Raw genomic sequence first — 21,121 nt, 5'->3', positions numbered from 1 at the left:
TTTTTCTCTATACCCACTGCAATGTTAAAAAATGCATGAGAACAGGCCTTCTTTAAAGAAGAGCTCATTTAAAGAATATGCACTGCTGTGGCAATTATCCCATGGAATAAAAACCCAGAGAGTGTTTCTCTCACATACAAGAAACAGCACATAATATTTAAACCAGTAATAAGTTACTTATTTTCAAGGACAAAAAGACTAAACTTGCACATACTTGAATACCAAAAAGGCAAACAGCTCACCATGGCTTCATACAGTCTACTGAACTCCATATAGTTTGGTGTAAGAATAGCTCGCTGGTAGCCTTGAATAAGAGAAGGCTGCTGGGAAATGAGCCACAGTCCATCCTGCAAAACACAGTAAGAAAAACGTTTACTGAAGAGATTCTTAAATGCTAAGCTACTGAATGAAATCAAGAAAATACTTACTGCATCAATAATGATAGGAATTCCTTTCACTTTTGATTTCTCTATAATACCCTGCAAAAAAAATAGAGATGCTTTTAAGATGCTTGTTAATTTAGATCTTGTAAGATCCAAACCAAATTCATACAATGAATCTGACCATGTAAGTTGCTTTTACAAAGTCATAGAAAAAAATCTGTTATATTCTGAAAACTAATGTAAAGTACAGGACATGAGGCCCCATGGAGAAAGGAGCTCGCACTGGAGCACTCAGCTCTTGAAGGACTGCATCCCAGTGGGAAGGACCCATGTTGTGAAGAACTGCAGTCCCTGGCAAGTCCACTGGAGAAGTCTGTGGAGGACTGTCTCTTGTCAGAAGGACCCCATGGTGGAACAGGGGAAGAATGCAGAGTCCTTCCCCCGAGGAGGAAAGAGCAGACAATATGTGATGAACTGACCAGAGCACCCATTTCGACCCCCTGCACCACTGAGAGCATGGAAATGAACAATTTTTGAATTAAAATAAGCTTGGAGAGAAGGGAGAGGTGGGGGGAAGGTATTTTACCATTCAGTTTTATTTCTCATTATCCTACTCTGATTTTGTTATAAAACTTGATTAATTTCCCCAAGTTGAGTCTTCCATGCATACTTCAATATAACAGTAACTGGCAAATTTTCTCTCCTGTCTTTATCTTAACCCATGAGTCTCTTGGTGTATTTTCTTTCCCTTGTCCAGCTGAGGAGGGGAGTGATAGAGAAGCTTTGATGGGCACCCAGCATTCAGCCAGAGCCAGGGTCAACCCACCCCAGTAAGCAAACAAACAAGCAATCTCACTCTGCCTCTGTAGGAGTCCTGTAATGCCAACACAAATCACATAGTAAACATACATCTTCCATTAAAAAAAACCAAACATCCCAGTGTGTACTGTCTTGATAGAAATCAACCAATAACTAATACTAGCTTCAGTTGTTTTGCTGCTGACAGTTACACTGCAGTATTAGTTTATATACAAACAAACATCTGAGACAAGCAGTATGTATGATGTCATTCCATCTGCGGTTCTGGAGGTTTTATGCTTTGAAAGCAAAACCAAGGTGGCCCAGACAATAGACCATTTGTAAAAGTGTTTTTTTCAGCAAGCAGTATCTCTGAGCAGACTGTCTGCCCTTGTTCTCTCTCCTAATTCAGCAGCAGCAATGACTGATCCACTGCATAAGCAGTGACCAACAGTCAAGTTTTTTTCAGCGCTGGTTATTAGCAACTCATCTTTGAAGCTGGAGGTTTTATCTTCTTCCTGTATAAGATAACAGAGCATGGTATCCAGCTAAAAGTTTAATTACTTTTGAATGTTATTAAGCTCTTCAGATTAGCTATCATATGGCACTGAGCTTCACAAGTTAGCAAGACTTGATGTAAGGAATAAGGAAAAAATTTTAATTAACATTCAGGAGAGTGAACATCCCTCTTTTCTTGTACAGTGGTCAAAATAAACACCACCCACCTTGCTCCCTGTAAATTATTACATATGACCTATACATATCCTCACAAACATTACTACCTGACTCTGATTTTTCCAATACCAGTGGAAAATATTTCCATTCTATTTTCTTTGTTGGGCACTGTTTGCAGTTTGGAAGTGTGGGACTTGTGTGAGGACTTGTCTCAACACACAGCTGTGGCTACAGTAGAAGCTGCTGGAGAACAGAGACCTTTCCTACACAGGCTTGTACAACCTAGGCTGTGTCAGACTGCCAGGTGCCCACCTCCTCTGAGATCCCTAGGGAACACCACAGAGTCTTCTCTTACACTCAGCTACTTGAATAATTCTGAACCAATCAAAAGTTTTACACAACTCATACTGTTCAGCTACTGCTAAATTAATCAAATTTATTAGTAACTATACTTAACAGCTGTGTGAGGAGTCTTAAAGCATACCTAGAATTAACTGTGGCATTCTGAAAACCAGAGCACCTTACTTTCAAGGCTTTTAAGAAATGTATGAGAGAGTAATTTCTTAATTCATTCATGTTAATCTGCACAGATGTGCACAGCTCAGTTTACCTTCACAGAAGCTGCACTGCTTTTCCCCTCCTGTGTTAAGTTCATTTACAATTATGTTTAACTCGGCTCACTTTGTAACAATAAAACCAGGCTGTCGATCTATCAGCCAGATTTTGTGTTTTGCTGTTTGTATTTTCCTTGTATAAATGAATGTTATAGATCCAACAGCCCAATTATTTTTGAACTTTACTAAGCTCTTCTGATTAGCTACCATAGGGCTCTGAGACCCAGACCTCAGCAAGATCATCCTCCCCCAGTCTTTGAACGTACAAATACCTTTTACTGCAACCTGGTTTTCTAACTCTTTATAATCAGAATATTTTTGTACATTAGCAAGCTTCACCAAACTCCTTCAGCACACTTTAAACAATTACTGCTTCACTTCCCACTAATATGAATCACCAGTTTATTCTAGTATGTCAACTTCAGTAAGCCAGTCTTTCATGACACTTGATTTTCTAAAACTAAAGATTTCCCCAACAGAGTCAGTAAGGAAGTCTGATGGAAGACACCAGATCTCAGGAGTCCTTATCCTTCCAAACTGTTCTCTTAAATGCATTATAAGCAATCTAGGGAAGGAATTTTGCCAAAGTTCTGTTCCCAAAACAGCTGAAGTTTGGCAGTTAACGTTTGGCCCCTTTTCATGTTTCCTCATAATTGCCATCTTGGCTACTGGAATCTCTTGCTCTCTCCTAAATAAGCAATCCCGAAGATCCATGGTATACCAAAATAATATATATATAAGATTAAAATAAGTGGAAGTTACAAAGTGTACCTACAGCTAAACAGCATCTGGAAGGCCAGATCACTGATACACTTCAGAGAAATAAGGCATTTTTTTTCCTAATCGTGTTTTGAGTTCCTACCTCTCCAGCACACCCTTTGCAATCCTGAAACATTTGACCTCTACTATAAAGAGAAATTTCACCTTGCTAAGTAAAACCTCCGGGGCAAGCAACTTTTATTGTGTACCAAGTCTCTGAGGTGTCAGTTTCTAATCTAACATACTGAATGATCTTTGCTTGTTCTTCCTCTCCTTATAAAACAAATAATCGGGGGATACAAAGTTGTTTGTCTTATTTTGAAAGTTCATTTTTTATTAAAAGAACAGACAATAAAAAACAAACAAACAAAGCCCCTAGCCCAATCATTTTCCTTTCCTCTTCCTTCCTTAAACCCAGACAGAAACTGCTTGGAGATAGACAAGGAACCTCAGAGAGGAAGTTCTGGAGAGGGAAGGGATGATTTCAAAACTGAAATAAACCAGTAAAGATCAGGGAAACCCCCTAAGACAGCCACACGTTTGAAGGACACAACATTCATGGGAGAACCCCTGTTTCCCACTGCTTGTAGACAGGACTACTGGAGAGCAGTTCATCCCATGCAGCTCAGACACCTCATTCAGGGTGGGATGAATAGCCAACAGACATATCTGTCTCTCTCAGCTGTAACTGGGGGTGCAGAGACACTTTACTCTTTTATTTTTAGATACCAAGAATTAGGTGAGATGAAACTCACTTTCAAGCACTCTGTTTCTGCAAATACCATATTAGAAAAAAAAAAAAAAAAACAACCTTAAAATATTTTCATTAAGAGGAGTTTATGGCAACAATGGCAACATCCTCTATGCAATATTTTTTTCCTGGAAGCAGAAGTCAATTTTCAGCTGTATTTGTACTTTGGTATTTGACATGGGCTTTTTTGGTTAATACTTGTAGATAGAGAAGAATCTTCATTGTTAATTGCCCTGTTAAAACAGCTCAGACTAACTCTGCTTTCACACCAAAACCTATTTAACAGTTCCTGATAGAATTCCATGTATGAGCAGAAACCATCTGTTCAGTTTTATCCAATGTAACAGTTATTTCTACGGGAAAGGATTTAGAAGAGAACATTGACAATTAAAAGTATTAGTTAGTGTCACTAAGATAAAAGCTGATATCAAAACACCAATGACAAGTGAACAGCAACACATAGAGATATCAATGATAAGCCCAAGACATCACCCCTTCACTTCAAACAGCATTTTGAATATTAAGATTTTGAAGATTCTAGCTCCAGGATATCCCAGTGGACAAACTTTCTGTGCACAGAATGTATTATTATACTACAACAGTGGTGGCTCAGCCTGGAGCAAGGCAGGAGCACTTCCTTCAGCTGATCCCTAAGCCCTCAAGGACATCCAAAAGGGAAGCACTGGACTCACAAGGAAACCTTGGCATGAGTCACAAAGCAGAGAGGACAGTGATGAGAAGAAGAGGATGATACACTGTTCTCACCCAACCTTATGACCTACAGCCACACTGTGTAGCTAAGATATGAAGGACTGAAATTTGGATCGTTCTGCAATTCACAGCCAGGGCCAAAATTCAGTGTCTTACCTTTTATATTGAGTCTTAATAATGGGGTTTGGGCAATCTCTTGCTAGAGATATTCTTCTTTGTATCAGCTGGCTAAATAGTGATTCAACGTTTGTGTGAGAAAAGGAAAAGAGATGTCAGCCCCCTCTAATTAAAACCAGTGATGATTAACTGTATTGCAAGACGACAGTACTTGTGCTAGAACAAATCTGTAACAGGATTTCCTCTCCTAATAACAACACCAAATCTATAGCCTCTATGCTCATTAAGCCGAAGAGGAAATTACCTGAGATTCACACATCCCACGAAGATGTTCTATGGGACAAATTCTCTCACAGTTATCATCATTTGTTAGCAGCACCAAATACTTGACATTTAGAATTGCCCAAAATAGCAATTCAGTCAGTGCAGTTTTTGGTAGTGGTGGTTGAGAGGAAGAAAGCCAGAGAGGGTAAAATTAACCTGAATCTACTCCTACTCTACTCTTGAAATACATGATTTCCTAAAAAAACCTTTTTCTTTGACTCATTATTCAGGACTTCTACGCAAGCAACCTACTCAATAAGAACTGAAAAAGAACTTGTGTCTACCAAAGTAGAAACCAGTGGTCTGTCTGAGGAAAGGTAACTCTTTCCTGTAATTACAAAAATTTACAAAGCAAGGATGAAAAATTATTGTGCTTTAATTATTTTTTTTAAATTATCATGGAAACTGTTCCCTTAAATGCAATGCATTCATTGTAGTAGAAATCTGTTTCCTGTCCCAATTTTCACATGGGAGTTTTAAAACAGATTCCCAAACCCAAATTCCAATCTTTAAAAGAAATCCAAAAAACCAAGCTGAAACACAAAAAAAGCAAAACCACTGAAACAAAACCAAAACACCAACCATCACACTTCCCCCAAAAAAACCTGAAACACAAAACCTCCAACACACACAAAAGCAAAACTATTCAGGCTGGAAAGGACTGCAGGAGGGAGAAGCCTGAAGGAACAAATGGACAGGATACTCCTGAAAGAGAACACAGTAATGCAGAAAAGCATGGTATGATTTAACCATTTGATAGCCTGCAGCTGCACTGTGAAACACAAGATTCACCTGTGCTATTCTAACATGGACATCCAGGACTCCTGCATGCTTCCACAAGTACTATGGAAAAGGGAATGGGGCTGAGGTGAACCACTGGCTGTAAGAAATAACCATGTGGAGAACATTTGAGGGAGGAATAAATTGCTATGGAGCTCCAAAGTACAAGCAAAGGATTCCTTAATTCTATTTCTCAGCCATGGAAGTTCTGACAGAGCAGCCACCCTGAGGCCCCAGGGGCAGAGAACAGGTGATGCTCCCTCAGTGAGTACCCACAGCCTCTTGGAGAGAAACTCTGCAGTCTTGGACTTCTCCACCCAAGTTCATGAGCCAGCAATAACACCCATCCTATTTATGCTGCCCACATGCAACAGCACAAAAGGTGGTTCTCCACAGATCCACAGAAAAAAAAATTATGTAGGTTTGTCACACCTGAGATATACTTTTCAGTTTTCTTAATTAAATGTGGATTAGCAGAAGAATGCCTGCAGTGACTTTTAATATATTAGTAGTTATATCACTAGTTATATTCTTCCTCATGAGCTAGTTCAGCTACACAAAACTTTGGCATTTGGTGTTTACAAAGGGAAGAATCAGGAAATTAGAGCCAGTCATTTAATTATAAGATTGAATTTTAATGAAATGAACAGAAAACCAGATTAGCAGAATACATAAAGCAACATCTATCCATCTATTACAACAGTAATTAATTTTCACATTGCCATTTTTCTACCTAGCAAAGGAAAGATTGCTTTACTTGACACCAGCAAAAAACACTGGATTTCCTCAGTCCCTTTAAGAGCCATGTCTTGACCCACTCTTGGGAAAAGTCTCATTCATGTTCTCGTAAAGAAATTCAAGCCTTAACATGCCACAATAATGGACAGTATTGACCAAAATGGCATCCAAACACTCCAGGAAGCAGTGCCTTCAGCCCACTGAAAGTGCACTCCACTGCAAATGGTATGTAATTACACACTCTGGTTTGGTAAAGACATGCAAATGTGCATAACCTGGCATTGGGAGTGCCAATCCCTTTTACAAAGAACCCTCTCCTGAAATCTAGGATCAGAAACTGCTGTTGAAATGCTACCCAAAATTGCTTGTATTTTCTGCATGGATGCTGCTTTCATCCAGCAATCCTGAATCCACGGCTTTGTCTGAAACAGAGAGATAAAAGGAAAAAAGAGCCCAAATTTTCCTGTAAATGCTGCAGCTAGAAGCATTTCCACACATCCTCCTCCCCAAGGTGACCGGGAGGAACAAATAAGTTCCACCCCAACATGCTGCAAATCGATTCCTACAAATAGGCACTGAAAGCCCTAGGAAGCATTTCTGCCTTGCTTGCTTCAAGTCTGGATAAATGCAGAGTTAGCAGGGACTCAGCTGCAATAGAGGTCAGGCTGCAGCTCTCTGGTGGAGATGCCTGGAAAATGGGCTTGGCAAACAGGAATTTGTAATCTTGCACAGCTAGAAGCAGGCAAATATCCCAGGCACAGGCTGTGCTCAAGGCTACAGTCATAGCTGGCAGGGGGGAGAAGCTTCGCTTAATATATTCTATTTGATACAAGAAGTTTAAAAATATTAAGAATGGAGTTCTACTGTTTGAGATTTTTCCCATTAAAGCCATATTTTCAGAAATTTCAAAACTGGTTTTAGGCTTTTTCTTGACTCACTGGTCAAAACATACAGTTGTCTCTTAAAAGTGCTTTTATTAATTCCTGCAACCTGATCCAAAGCCTCATTCTCCTTTCACAATTCAGCAAAGACAATGAAAATCTCTCTTTGTGGACAATATCTATATATAAATCACCTTTAACTAGCATAATTGCCCAAGTTTTACTTTATGTTTTTATGTACACATACCTACCACTAATTCATTATTCACCCCACTAATCCCTCAATCCTCAAGGAATCAAGGAATGACCACCACTTGTGAGTGAAGAGTCACATAACAGAGATGAATATCCCTCCTCTGGAACAAATAGGTTCTTCATCTCGTGATTTATGCTCCATTCAATTTATGCTGGCCTTTTGTCTTTTAACTGCAGTACACACGCTAGGCCCTGTTTTCCAACACAGATTTTCAGGTGCACAGCAAAATATTTCACTTAAGCCAGGCAGAGTGTGATAAGGACTCTAAAGAGAACCCCCTACACCACCAGCCTCATTAAGTGCTTTGGGATATGTTAGAAGCTGTTACAATTAACAAAGCTGAAGACACTGGAGATTGCAGCTAATCAAAACTGTTCTTGTCTACATAACAACAACAAAAAAATGGCTCATTTGTAGGTTCCTTCTTTGAATTCAAATTAGATCACTTGCCTTAAGCATGGAGGAAAACTACAACTAACAGTTTCTTGATATCAGCTTCAATCACATGCTAAATTCCTAAAGAAGTGGCATAAGCCAAAGTAATGCCTGAACACAAAAAGAAAAAGCCTCTGAAATACTGTCCTAGTTATGAAAAAATCCAGAGCACTCCTTTTTGCCTATGCTCCCCCAAAATCATGGTCAACCAGAGACCACCTGAGAAGCTACATTTATTTATACACATTTCAGCCCTAAACAAATGAAAATCCACTTTAAAGTATTAATCCTTTTTATTGCAATCCAAAGTATAAATATCTACATCAGAATAAATAAAAGCAGTAATTTTTCTCATGTTCTCATTCACTGAATACTTGCACTCACAATGAAAACTCTACAAGGTTTCCAATTTATAGCTGATTATGTTAAATAGATTTGGCTTAAGATATTCATGGTCAGCTCTTGGCACTTTGCCTTAAATAAACATAAACTTAAAATGAACTTGTCATGCTTAAAATGAACTTAATGAACTGAATTTATCACTGCCAATTTCTTTTTAGGGTTTCTAGCTGAACGAGCTCAGAAAAAGTTGAAAATATATCTAATACCAGTGTTCTGCTTACAAATGCTTTTGAGTATCAAAATCAAGTTAAACAACAATATAAGCCTACATGCAGAAAGCAACTAAATAACCCACTTCACTGTAAATGACTTCCATCAAGATCCATTACACATATTAGAAATAAATTCTGTTTGCAAGCTGCATAAACCTGTATTTAAGGTACTGTTAGCATGTATTCAAACACTATTTTTCTAATCAAGACATCTGTGAGGAAGCCACAGAATACTAACAGTTCTTAGCACAAGCAGCAGTAGTTTCTTGGCATACCCAAGAGGCTATCTCTGCCTTGAGATGGAGTTCCCAAACTTTATGCACACCAGTAACATCACCACAAAGACCTGCATCCTAACCCAGCAACTGCACCACCTTAGGTGACAACATCCACAAATTCTGAGTCTCATCAGGCCTTTTGAAAGCAATGAAGCTTGGCTAACTAGAGACCAGTTTTTCACTGGATTCTTTTTGTGATATGCATCAATGCTGGGCCTTGGGTGAAGCCTGACAGTACACACATATATATGCCACTGGATTTTGCCCTTGCAGTACCCCAAACACAAGATTCCAGCTACCTCAACTCCTCCCAGCTGAGGGCTGAAAAAGGCATATCCTTGCTGCTACTTCAGTTCCTTATGAACTGCTGAACCCCCATAGCAAAGGATATAAACAGGGAGGAAGCAAATGCACATGACACACACTAAAGAATGAAGTTTCCAGAAAATAATTCTTCTGCTGATTTGAGTTGCCATGAGCACTGACTCCAAACAGTAATACATTCTGTTGGTTCGTATTTGTAGGTACCACAGGCAATACTATTCTGTCACCTGCAACATTCACCTGGGATGCTTCTGGGATGCTGTCTTACTCCAGTGCTACAACTAGAACTGAGATGGCTACTTAGATATAAAGAGGAAAATAATTTTTAAGACCCACAGTGACAGAATCAACTCTAACACATTTATGTGGTAACAACAGGTGGCCCTGAACTCAGCAGTTTTATTGATCTTGCTAAAAAACTAGTGCAGATAGTGTAGTGAAGCACCTGGTCCCACTCTCACAACTTATTACGGCTGTGAAGTCTTACCTAAATCCTGAATGCACGAGGCTTGAAATGGGGAAAATAATCCAAGTAAACAAACACAGAAAGGCTGATGCCTCAGTCAAGGTGGAACTGAGAATCCACCCACCTGAAAATGTCAAAAGGGCTCTCTGGGCACACCTGACGGAGATGATCCGTGACAAGGGCCCAAACCTCTCTCACCATCTAGATGTTAACTACAGCCAAGACATTTTAAGACAACCTTAAGATGATGTCACAAGGGGTGGAAAATGAGATTCTGAAATTAACATCCCAAGAGATAGCAGAGATCTTTAAGGGCAAATGACTGGTTGAGGGATGCACTGCAGGGCAAGGGGGCTGAGAGAAGAAAAACAGCAACAGGCACAAATGGCAGCTAGGCAGAGCCTCAGCCAAAAGAAAGCCCAGGCTGGTATTCCTGACATGTTCTGGAAGCTAAGACAAAGACTGAGAATTGACCAAGTGGAACAAGCATATGGTTTGAGAACCCAGTCAATTTTATCATCTAATCTGAATGACACTGAGCTGTTCTTGCCATCAATCATTACCTGTCTCCTGCAGGAGGAAAGCAAGCATGCTCTGCTGAAAACAGCATTCTGACTTAAGCAAAACATAGGAAATCTGGAAGACCAGAGTCCAGGACTTGGTGTTGTCACTGCAAGGAGAGAGGCAAGGAACCCAGGGACAAGCAAGGAAGATGCCAATGTGGAAGGGTTCAGATAAGGAGAGGGCTCTTCATAAGGATGAACACTTATATGAGGGATCCCGCCAGTGACTGCTACTCCCCCAGCAATCCTTGTATCAGGTCATCTGGCCTCAAAGGCAGAAGAAATAGAGGAACAGAGATGACAAGAGGATGGAAACTTGAGGGACATAGCCTGCAACTGCCTAACTGCTAGGTGTCAGCAGAATGCAGAACATCTGGAGCATTAGGCAGCACCGCCTGCTTTCTGCCCAGGAGGCTATGCAGGAACACTGCATTTTTAACAAAGTCCTCTCGGAAGCTGCACTCATCACCCTGCAGCAGATGAACCTGGTTCTCTCACATACCCAAGAAACAGCTCTTGATGGTACAGGCAGAAATTTCCCTACTTCCAAACTTCTCCTAGAAGGCAAATGAGATCAGAGTAAAGCCCAATGTGCAAACATACACACAACAGCTGAATGAAGTAAATTGTGATTGCTAGATATGATAGGGACATAACACTGCTGCTGTGGGGAAAAAAGGAGAATATCCAGCAGCTTTGAAAATGCACTGCTTCTAAGCAGAGGACAGTCATAGGAATCTTGGCCTTCCACATAGCAAAAGTCTTTCTCAGCAGGCTAAACCAGCAGCAGCAGCACTCCAACTGAGCTGAACTCGGTGACATAGCATACTGGTATCTCTGGCCAGAATCAATCACAGACACTGAAAGGAAAAAACAGATGGCCTGATGTTCCCTACAAGAAAGTTGATATCATGGCAAACTTTCACATTAGATGTGGTAACAGCATTTTAAAAGCTTGAAGTAGTATGGGGAGCAGAAATGCTTCAATCTGCACACTCCAGAGCTGAGAAAGGGAGCAGAAATGTGTTTTTGCTCTTTTCTCTTGAAGAGAAGCTGCTTGGACTGCTTATTTGCTTTGGAATTGGAAGGTCTAACCAGGCTGAGACTAGAATTGCCACATCTGCAAGAGATCCAGGTGTACAGCTATTAGGACATAAGAAACGCCTTCTTTAGGAGATTTTTCTGAAGCTGCAGCTCCTGGTCTCACAAATCCATGGCCAGAAAGCTCTAACAGAGCATCAGCTCCAAGCAACCTAGTAACACCATGTGAGGGTTCTGGCACAGAGCCACACAAGTGGCTTCTTATAAAATACGGCTATAACTTCCGGAGCAGCTTCTTGTAACAGGACTTGTAAATAGAATTACAGCCAAACCCACAAAATTGCAGGAAGCCAGTAAATATGTATTCAAAGAGTATCAAGGTGCTCAAGGGAAAAAAAATCAAATCAAAGGAAACTGATCACAAGGTGGGTTTCTTAAAATCAGACTGCTGAAAGGAGCTCAAATGGCACAGTGAACAGTGCAGGCGTTAAGAATGAGGGAGGCAGGTGACATAGTAAAGATGCTGAGGAAGCAAAGCCTTCTTTGATCTGGAGATGATGCACCATCTGGTCAACAAGCACTCAAGCTATTCCGCAACAAAACACTGTCTCTTGGCCATATACCAGAAATTGAAGGTTACAGCACTAGTAATTAATTTCTTAATTTCTCAATGCTCAGAAGAGAGAAGCAGCCCAAACACATGACTGGAGAAGCACATTAATTGGAAATGTGCTGGCACAATACTGACAAGAACTGACACAAAAACAGCTTTACAGAGATGCCAGAACACGATACCTCAGCACCTTAATGGGGAAGAAGAAGGCAGAGGGAAGCTATCTGACCATCACTACCACTCTGACACTAAACCCTGACCAGAAAGCAGACACTCACCTACCTCCCAGCCCCGAGTTCCTACGACACATGCCACAGTTAGCCTAAAGGGAAACCAGAAAACTTTATACCAAGCCAGCCTCCTATAAAAGTTTAAAATAGCAATGCTGTCATCTCCTGGGTTTCTTTCTTGACACTCAAAATGCGCTGTTGAAGCAGGAAGGAGACTCAGCATTCCCTCAGCACAGAGAAGCACCACTCTTCCTCAGACAGGCAACCAGGGTTCACCTGTCCCCAGTGGCAGGTTAAAAACCTCAGCACCGGGTAACTAATGAACACTTACACAACTACAGGGCAGACAAAGAACTTGAGCTTTAATGTGACTTGTAATTAACAAGGCCAGATCCACAGCCCATATGAATGTGCCCTGATATTTTAGCATGAACTAACTTCCAAATGTCTTGTCTTTATTGGCTGGGTTTGTTTCTTTAATCTAGCTTACACAGGACATGCAAACTGAAGTAAAAGCATGCTTGTAATTCACTAAGAAAGCAATATCATTTTTAGCAATAAGGAAAAAAATACAATCAAGAAATCTTCCAGATATTTCTGTAGTACAGATAAGCACACAAACCCTGGATGGAATTCTGACATAAAAGAAGATTATCTTAGATATTCTAAATGAATTCTTATTTTCATTTGTTTAAAGTTGTTTTCCTTAAGAAAAAAAAAAACCCAAACTTATTTTTTTAGCCAAGAAAATAAAGAATTGTCTCAAACAGTTTTTCTGTAAAAAAAACCCAAAAAAACTTCTGAAAAAAAGTCTTCAAAAAATAATAAAACCTGTTTAAATTTTTCACTTATAATACAACTTGATTTCTTCATCAGCTGTCATAAATTTATTTTCTTTATTAGTTTTGTACCTCTGTATCATACATATGTATTTGAGGTATATGTATGTGTCAATATATACATTTTCTTTCAAAAAAAAATTAAAAAACCAAGAATCTCCAGTAGCAACTCTCTCTAACAAAATCCTAGCAAAACCACCATTCTTAGTTCTCAAGGTATTCTAAACACTTGGAAGGTGTGGTCTCCAGTCTCTTTCCTGCTCTGCTCTGTGATTTTACTCTGTAACTGTCAACATTTCTGTAAATTATATTAATTCCACTTGTTAGTGCCACTGATTAATCCAGTAATATTGCTCAGGAAAAAAAAATTAAATTGTACAAAATTAGATTGAGATTAGTCTGAAAGACACACTTCAAACACACAAAGATGTGTTGACAGTAATACAAAATATCATTGGGAAGATGGTCTAAGTACATATTATTTAAACTAAAAAACTATCTAATCTCTTGTTTCAGCTCTCCACTAAGGCTTGACAGAAAATAGGATTATCTCTTTATCCAAAGTAGAAATCTGCGACATTTTATAATTAAGAGTATTTTTTCTTATTGCAACAGGATGCAATCCCTGTTCCTTGTAGCATCTGATACAAGCTGTCAAAAACTAGGAACTCAAATCCATATTTATGTACTTACACTCCGGGTGCTTTGCACCTAGGGAAACACAGAGCCTTTTATCTAGATATGCCAACACCTATTTCTTAATTAGTGACTTTCACAAGCTAAACAAAAGCAAATCAGAACCACCATATTGGTGCCTAAAATTCAGACTGGAGGTTACAGTTTAACAATGAAGACCATGGATAGAAACTAATTTTCAGTCAACAATATTTTATTAAATTTGATATTTAGCAACCAGAATATTTGTGTAATGATGTAAAATATAGGAATGGTTAATACAATTCAACATAAAGACACAGGACAAAATATCAGTATGCACATTACCTTAGTGTTCTCAAGCAGAACTTCATCTCTACCTAAGCCAGGTCCTATGACAACCGAGTGCAGCCGTGGTAACCACTTTTCCACCTCATGGACAGCATTGGGACTGTCACTACAAGGAAGTGTGGAAAACAAAAAAAGAGAGAAGTTCAAAAAGGCTTCATTTTAGTATTCTCAGAAACTGAATGAAAGGTGCAAGATAGAAAGAGGTATTTCCTATCTTGAATGTCAGGCAATTTTATCCTCCGAACTACCAAGAATCTGTGACCCAGGAAATATAGAATGGTTGTCCAATTAGCTAAAATGAAAAATTTCTCTCAATTCATTCTTTAGGGGATACCACATAAAAACGAGGAGGTAACTGCAAGTATCCACTACAGCTGTTACCAAAAAAAAAAAAAAAAAAAAAATCCAAGCAGGAAGCCAATAATTTTTATAGTCTGTCACAATTCCCTTTTTAATGCTTCTTTGCAGAGGTAATACCTTGGAGAGAGATCCACCATCTCGCAGGTATATATTGCAGCTTGCTGGAAATGATGTAATTGTTTACTACCCCACATGGCAGAATGATAAATCTACTCATATGCTTTTTTGTCAGTTGCTTCATAAGAATTTGTTCCAACTGAATTACAGCCAAATTGTCCCCTCTCCCCAAAAGGCAACAGGAGAAACAAGCTATTCAGTATGGGCATTATCTGCTTGTAATGCTTAAAATTTCTATAGCATTCTGTTTTTTGTCTACATTGGAAAATTGATGAGAAAATTCACTGCCAAATATAGCTGCCACAATACAGCATTCAGCCACTGACCAGAACAGTTTATTTTGTTCTGATCAGTTTTGTTGTGTAAATAGGTCAGGATATTTTGAAAGCACTGCCCAGCATTTGCAGTTAATCCTTACTGACAGTATGGAGGGAAAATTTAGCCTCCCTCCCTCCCCATCTCTGACATTAGTGACAACAATAAATGAACATTTTAACTGAAGCACGGGGGAATAAAGCTCCCTGTAGACTGAGCAAGGGGGGACTGCTTCATAGTATTGCTCAGATTATTTTAAGCTTGCAATACTCCAACAAAGCTGTATTATTACAGACCAAAGCCACTGCGTGTTTTTCATAACCAACAGCTGTCCTGATGGGATGCAGCACTTGGGAGCAAGTGTTTAGGTTGTGTCTGGCAGAATCAGCAAATTCCACAATGATTTCTGCAAGTGCCAGGCAGGAGCCCAAAGCTCTTGCAGCTGCAGGGAGCGAGGCACCCTGCTCAAGGGCGCAGGACGCGGTGCCTGGCCGCAGCCCAGCGACCCCTCTGCTGACAAGAGCTGCCTCACAACACCCAGAGGTGACACCACAAAACAGCTCTGCCAGAACAAGGCTGCTGGGTGGGAGTGATGACCTGCTGCAAGGGGGACAGAGAACCACGGCAGGACACTGCTGTCCCTGGAGCAGTCCCTGCTTTAGCACACTGAACTTCCATTTGAGCACTGCAGCTCCCTTCTCCTCCTCCTCTACCTCGCTGGAAACAGCAGCTCGAGAACTGTTAAACAGCTCACTTCTCTTTTTATTCATCACTGTACAATCAGTTTATGATGTAGATAGAGGCTGGAAATAAAAATGATTCAAGAAATAGCTAAAGCACTATTTAAAAAAAAAAAAAAAAGACAGGTTTTTAATATGTGGTAGGTTGAACACGTGAAAAACTGCCTGCAAACCAAACTCTAATAAAACATCACCATTTCTGAATGCAGACCACTTTCCTTTGTTCACATACCGAATTTATTTTATTTTTGAAGAGCAATATATATCTCGATATGTATATATATACATTTCTCAAATAAATCTATCTGTATACCATGTATTTGTAAGAATACTGCAACTTCTAGATATATAAGGATGTCTGGATTCAACATACTTTGGATAGTAGGAGCCAAATACATTAAAAAAAGCTTCATTAAATGTAAGCTAAAGACAGAGCCATAGGTAGTATCATAAATGCTCTGCTCTTCTACAAATATCTCATGCAAATAATCTAACCATAAAAAAGTTTGTCAATTTATTTATATTCAGGACTGAAATAAGGTAATTTTGTCTAAAACTCAACTGATAATGTGCACTTCTCAAAACAAAGCCATCTCTTGGGAAATAAACAGTCCAATATTAAGCCACTCCTGAACACTTTGCCTCTGGTAACAATAAAAACCTACTGTGGAGCTTTTCATCTTCAAAGCATTTTATAAACATTATGTTCAACTCCTTTGCAACGTCACATGAAGAAGCAACCCAAGATGTGAAGGGTCAAGAGATTAAAAATGGTGATAATGACTACTACATTGCAAAATCAGCTATTAAAACATACTGTAAAGTAACTGATGGATTTTGAATCTTCATAAAGAAAGCAGAAAAATACTGTCTCACAACAGCATCATGCCAGCTTCACTTCAAAACACTGTATGTTCACAATAGCTGTGGCTATGCAGCTACAGACACCATAACAATATCCTGTATCTACAGCTGCTCTGGAAGGGCTCTTGTGTTATCTCACAGCTCATTTCCAAACCGTGGTCATCAAACCAGTAGCATTTTAAAGCTGATAGGGTAGAAATGATCAACAAGCAGCTTTCTTCAGGCAGAAGTAAACCTTGAATGTTCCTGACCATGGGATTTAGCACAAAGGCAGAAATTAGTCTAGCTCTTAACAGCTCCAGTCTACACCTGATGTTTAAACACACTCAGAAAAGCTCTTTGAGATCAGATGGCCTCTGCACTCTCAGGCTTTAAAACAGACAAAGCTCAGCCTGCCTGTTGGGCACAGGCCCTGGACCATGGAAATTCCTCATCAGTGGAAAAAGTGGCTGGGAAATGCTAGTTGGCTTGGGCCAAAATCCTTGCTAAGGATCATTTGGATAATTTGCCTGTACAGATAGTTGCACCTGGGTACTGAGGAATAAGTATTTCTTGGCAGTAATTAGTTTATCATCACAGGAAAAGTCAATGCATGTTCTGGTTTGCCTGGATCAAAACCAGACAAAAATGTCTTAGGACAAACTACTTTGGAGGCACCAGCACAGAATATCATGTCAAGTCCTAAGCTGTTCATGGTGTACTACGCTCACACAAAGAACATAGCTAACCTCCTTTGTCACTTCATGCCAATTTCTCTGCCTGGTTACTAACCTGATCTCAAACCTCTCCTTTTAATTATCACCTCCACTGCCCAAGACATTGAAAACACAACTGAAATTAGCACTGTATTTAAAAAAACCCAACACCTCTCTGGAAAGGTACAAAGTATAAGAAGATGTCCCCCTGATCAAAAGAGATGTGATCTTCAAGCTTTGACAGAAATGAGTCAAGTAAGCAAGAATCACTAGGGTTAGGGTTTAGAGGTGCAGAGCCATATCATATCCAGTTTGATCTTTTCCAAAACAGGTATCATAAATGCAATACCCTCACTCTAAAGTGCAGAGCTAGTAATAATTTAAAGAGAAGGAAGAAAATCTCCTAAGGTCAGAAGAAAACAGCATTTCAATTACTGAGAAGAAGGTAAAAACCTTTGAGAGAGACTTGGATTAAATAAAAAACTAGGATTTTCCAAAATGAAGCAAGTCTTCTTGGAAAATGATAGGGCAAGACTTTAGGAACTAGTCTGGCTTTCCCTAATATAAAAATACAAACTCTGCACCATGGACATACAGAATAGGAATAATGAAATAGGAATAATTGAGAAGCTGAACCCTAGCAGTAACACCTGCACACATGGGAGAGTGAACTACAGTACCACTGGGCTGATGTGTTCAAATTCTAGTGACAAACCACACCAGGGAATAAATGGGGAAAGAACAGATCTTCAACAGCTACTTCCACCTAATCACCACGTGTTATGTGACATGTTATCAGATGCCACTCTGATGAAAATCAAGATTATGACAGCTCACTGTGGTTCAATCAAGCAACTAAGCAACACCCTTCCACTCTCCCAAACACTTCCTTGAAACCTTGTCTGCAAAGCAACCAATAAACCTCTGGCTGCACACACTGAAGAACCATTACAGGGTAAACACATAAATAACAACTGCAAGACAACAGAATAATTAACAAGAAAAACTGAAGGAGCTTCTGTAACTTGTGTCATATCTGTGAAGCTGCATAGGAGGTTAAGAAAGACTCTAAAGCTAATGTCAGCAATCACTGAATCAACTTTCACAACACTGTCCATTAGTCAGACCTAAACAACAAGCAAGCAGACAAAGGAGGTTACACGGAGGCACATGGGGAAAAAAGACACCAGAGATGGGGTCTGACCAGCTTTCCTTGGCTATTAGTGAGAAGTAAGGGGAGGCTGAGATGATGATGATCTCTTGGGAAGGCAGACACAACACCTTTACCATTTGCTGTCCCTGAAGCTGCTGGGTAGACAGGACCAAGGTATGGTGTTCAGTATCTTGCATGATTATCTTTGTCCTCTTTTCTCTGCTTCCAGACTGTATTGAGAAAAGTATTTTCCATGGCAAAACAGACTAGGATTCTTCAAATTAAACATCACCGAGTCTCTAAAATGGTGAGGACAAATTTTCTTTGTAAAGTATTAGTGGCTTTAGATAACTTTTGCCACATTAACCTCACGAAGTTCAATGAGTGCAAGGCGCTGCCCCTGGATTGGGCCAATTCTAGATATGAGAACAGACAAGTCATTTGGGGCAGCCTGGAGGTGAAGAGCTTTAAAGAAAGAACTAAGTTAAGCTTTTTGCTGTTCAGAACTCCTCTATATTTTGCTATTACAAAATAAAAATTGTCCTAAAACACAGTTCTGTAGATCTTCATCTTGGGGAAAGCTTGATGTAATTACCTTTTCAAAAACAAACAAACAAAAACTCTTAACATTAAAAAAAAAATAAATTCCCAATAAACACCAAAGATGGTGGCTACTGCTCTAATATCACCCACAGTTCCTAAGCATCTTGTAGAGCTGTTTGTGTAACAGATATCTGACAGGGGCCATCTGCTTCAAAGTCTGCTCTAGGTTGGTCACTGCCCAGAGTAGGGGGGACACTTGACAGCTAGGACCTGAAATATCACTCCCATCCCCAACTCTCCAAAGAAATAAAAGTTTGTTCTCTGCTGCATTTTATTCAGAGACTAGCTTTTACCAAATGATCAACAGCCACCAAGCAATAGCTTTAAATATTCATAGAAAGCTCTAAACACAGCAGCTTTCCCCATCCAGGATGAATGACAGTTTCTGTCATTGCTTTCTGTAGGAGGGAAAGGAACAAGAGATAAGGTGCAGCCTTGTCAAATTTTACATGGAAACAAGAAAATGTGAAGCCAAGTCAGCAAGGGTATAACCAGGAGCTACAGAAATAGCAGATAAGCATGAATGACAGCACAAACAGGAGGCAGCAGGACTGCAGCTCTTCACATGGCTTTAAGGTAGAGCTGGTACCACCTTAGAAATCAGAGATGTGGTTTGGACATCAGAAAATGCCAATCAGTGGGACCTCCTGCTAGAGAAGAACACGGGACAAAAGCAAGACTGCTGTCACCCGATTGACTATATGGCTCCTCACTGCAGAGTACATTATTCAAATTCTGCTCGTTATCTGTACACACTTGGTATGACTGAGGCAATTTCAAATGCATTAAAATGTACCACTGCACAAGTCTGTTTATGCAAACTCAGACAAAGCCACACTAAAGGGGCAGTTTCACAGCAAACCTACAGACTTATTGTCAAAGATGGGAAAAAGTTTCTGATCTGACAAAAGAGTTTTGTTTGTCCAAACACTGCAGGTGATTATAATCAATGTGAATCAAATGTTAGACCTGCTGATACTTGGAACCTGTCATGTAATACAACACATCAGAAGAGCCAAAAATGCGACACAATGTGTAGCTCTAGAACTGGAATAGTTCTCTCAGAAAACTAATTGTTACCAATTGTGGTAAACCCTGGTTGAGGTTTTTATTGGAAACTGGGAAGAGAAGATAGGGAGTGAAATTATCCTGGAAAGGATGGGTTGAAGGAATGAAAAGCAAACTCAAACAATACAAAAAAAATGTTGAGCATAAAATTAAACTAATTCTCTATTCCAGGAGTGGCTGTATTTGCCAGTTTAAATCATCTTTCTCGTAAATTAATGCCAAATTTCCAGAAGCCCTAGGGCTTCAGGCAGCCTCTTTCAGTCTCATGAAGAGAACTAGAAATAATAGCTTCTTCTAGAGAAGCTCACTGAGCCCACTATCACCTCGTGTGTCTCACCAAGCACCTCGGTCAGGTAGAGCAAATTGCAAAGACAACACGCTGCCATGAAGCTGTCTGGATGCAATTAGAGAACAAAGAGATACATTTATTAAATTAGGATTAGCATATTAAAATGTGCCCCCAAAACGTTTAGAAGACAAAAGGGTCATTTTCACCTAACAGGCTGCTTAAATCTTTAGATTGTGTACAATCTGTAAACACTGGATAGACAATACATATTTTCCACCTACAATTTTATTAAATAACAGGGAAGCAAATGAAAGAAAAATAAAGACCTTAATGAGAGAGGGATTGAATTCTATTCAATTCTATTCAAATCAAGTCTTTATTTCCAGACATTGAGTAAGTTAATTTAGACACCAGAAGTGAACCAGGTAGGTTTCCTCTGAATATTAGCAGCAGCAGGAACAGCAACCCATTATCCAGGAGAAGCAGAAGTGTCACAAGTTCATAGGAAGGGAATGCTCTTAATGTGCAGATGCCAGTCTTTACTCACTCCCTATTCCACCTTCAAGGCAGTAAAAGTGTGAATGAAGTGTGACCTATTGAGGTAAACATGTAGAAAAAACCAACATATTGACTATATTGTTGTTCTGGAGTTTTTTTCATAATGACAATGATTGAAAGTGTTTTCCATAGCTGCTACTTAGACAGCAGACTCTCACTGAAGT

The 21,121-nt window shown here is 39.6% G+C and overlaps 1 protein-coding gene across 8 annotated transcripts in view; it reads right to left on the bottom strand.

Moving 5' to 3' along the window:
• NAXD (NAD(P)HX dehydratase) overlaps nt 1-21,121 on the bottom strand; it is a 50,856-nt gene that overhangs the window by 13,578 nt on the left and 16,157 nt on the right. For all 8 annotated transcript variants that reach the window (XR_009276852.1, XR_009276851.1, XM_058831639.1 and 5 more), the window contains 3 exons: nt 14,193-14,301; nt 429-479; nt 243-347 (listed from right to left, as the gene is read on the bottom strand). Coding sequence is in view for 6 of the 8 variants with exons in the window: in XM_058831639.1 (XP_058687622.1) it covers nt 243-347; nt 429-479; nt 14,193-14,301 (265 nt within the window). In the remaining 2 variants the exon portion in view is untranslated. The remainder of the gene's footprint in view (nt 1-242; nt 348-428; nt 480-14,192; nt 14,302-21,121) is intronic.

Source organism: Poecile atricapillus, chromosome 1, assembly GCF_030490865.1.
Source record: "Poecile atricapillus isolate bPoeAtr1 chromosome 1, bPoeAtr1.hap1, whole genome shotgun sequence".
In the NCBI taxonomy this organism is placed as follows: Eukaryota; Metazoa; Chordata; class Aves; order Passeriformes; family Paridae; genus Poecile; species Poecile atricapillus.
The sequence above is the reverse complement of the archived record's forward strand: the minus strand, read 5'-3'. Positions and strand labels throughout refer to the sequence as shown.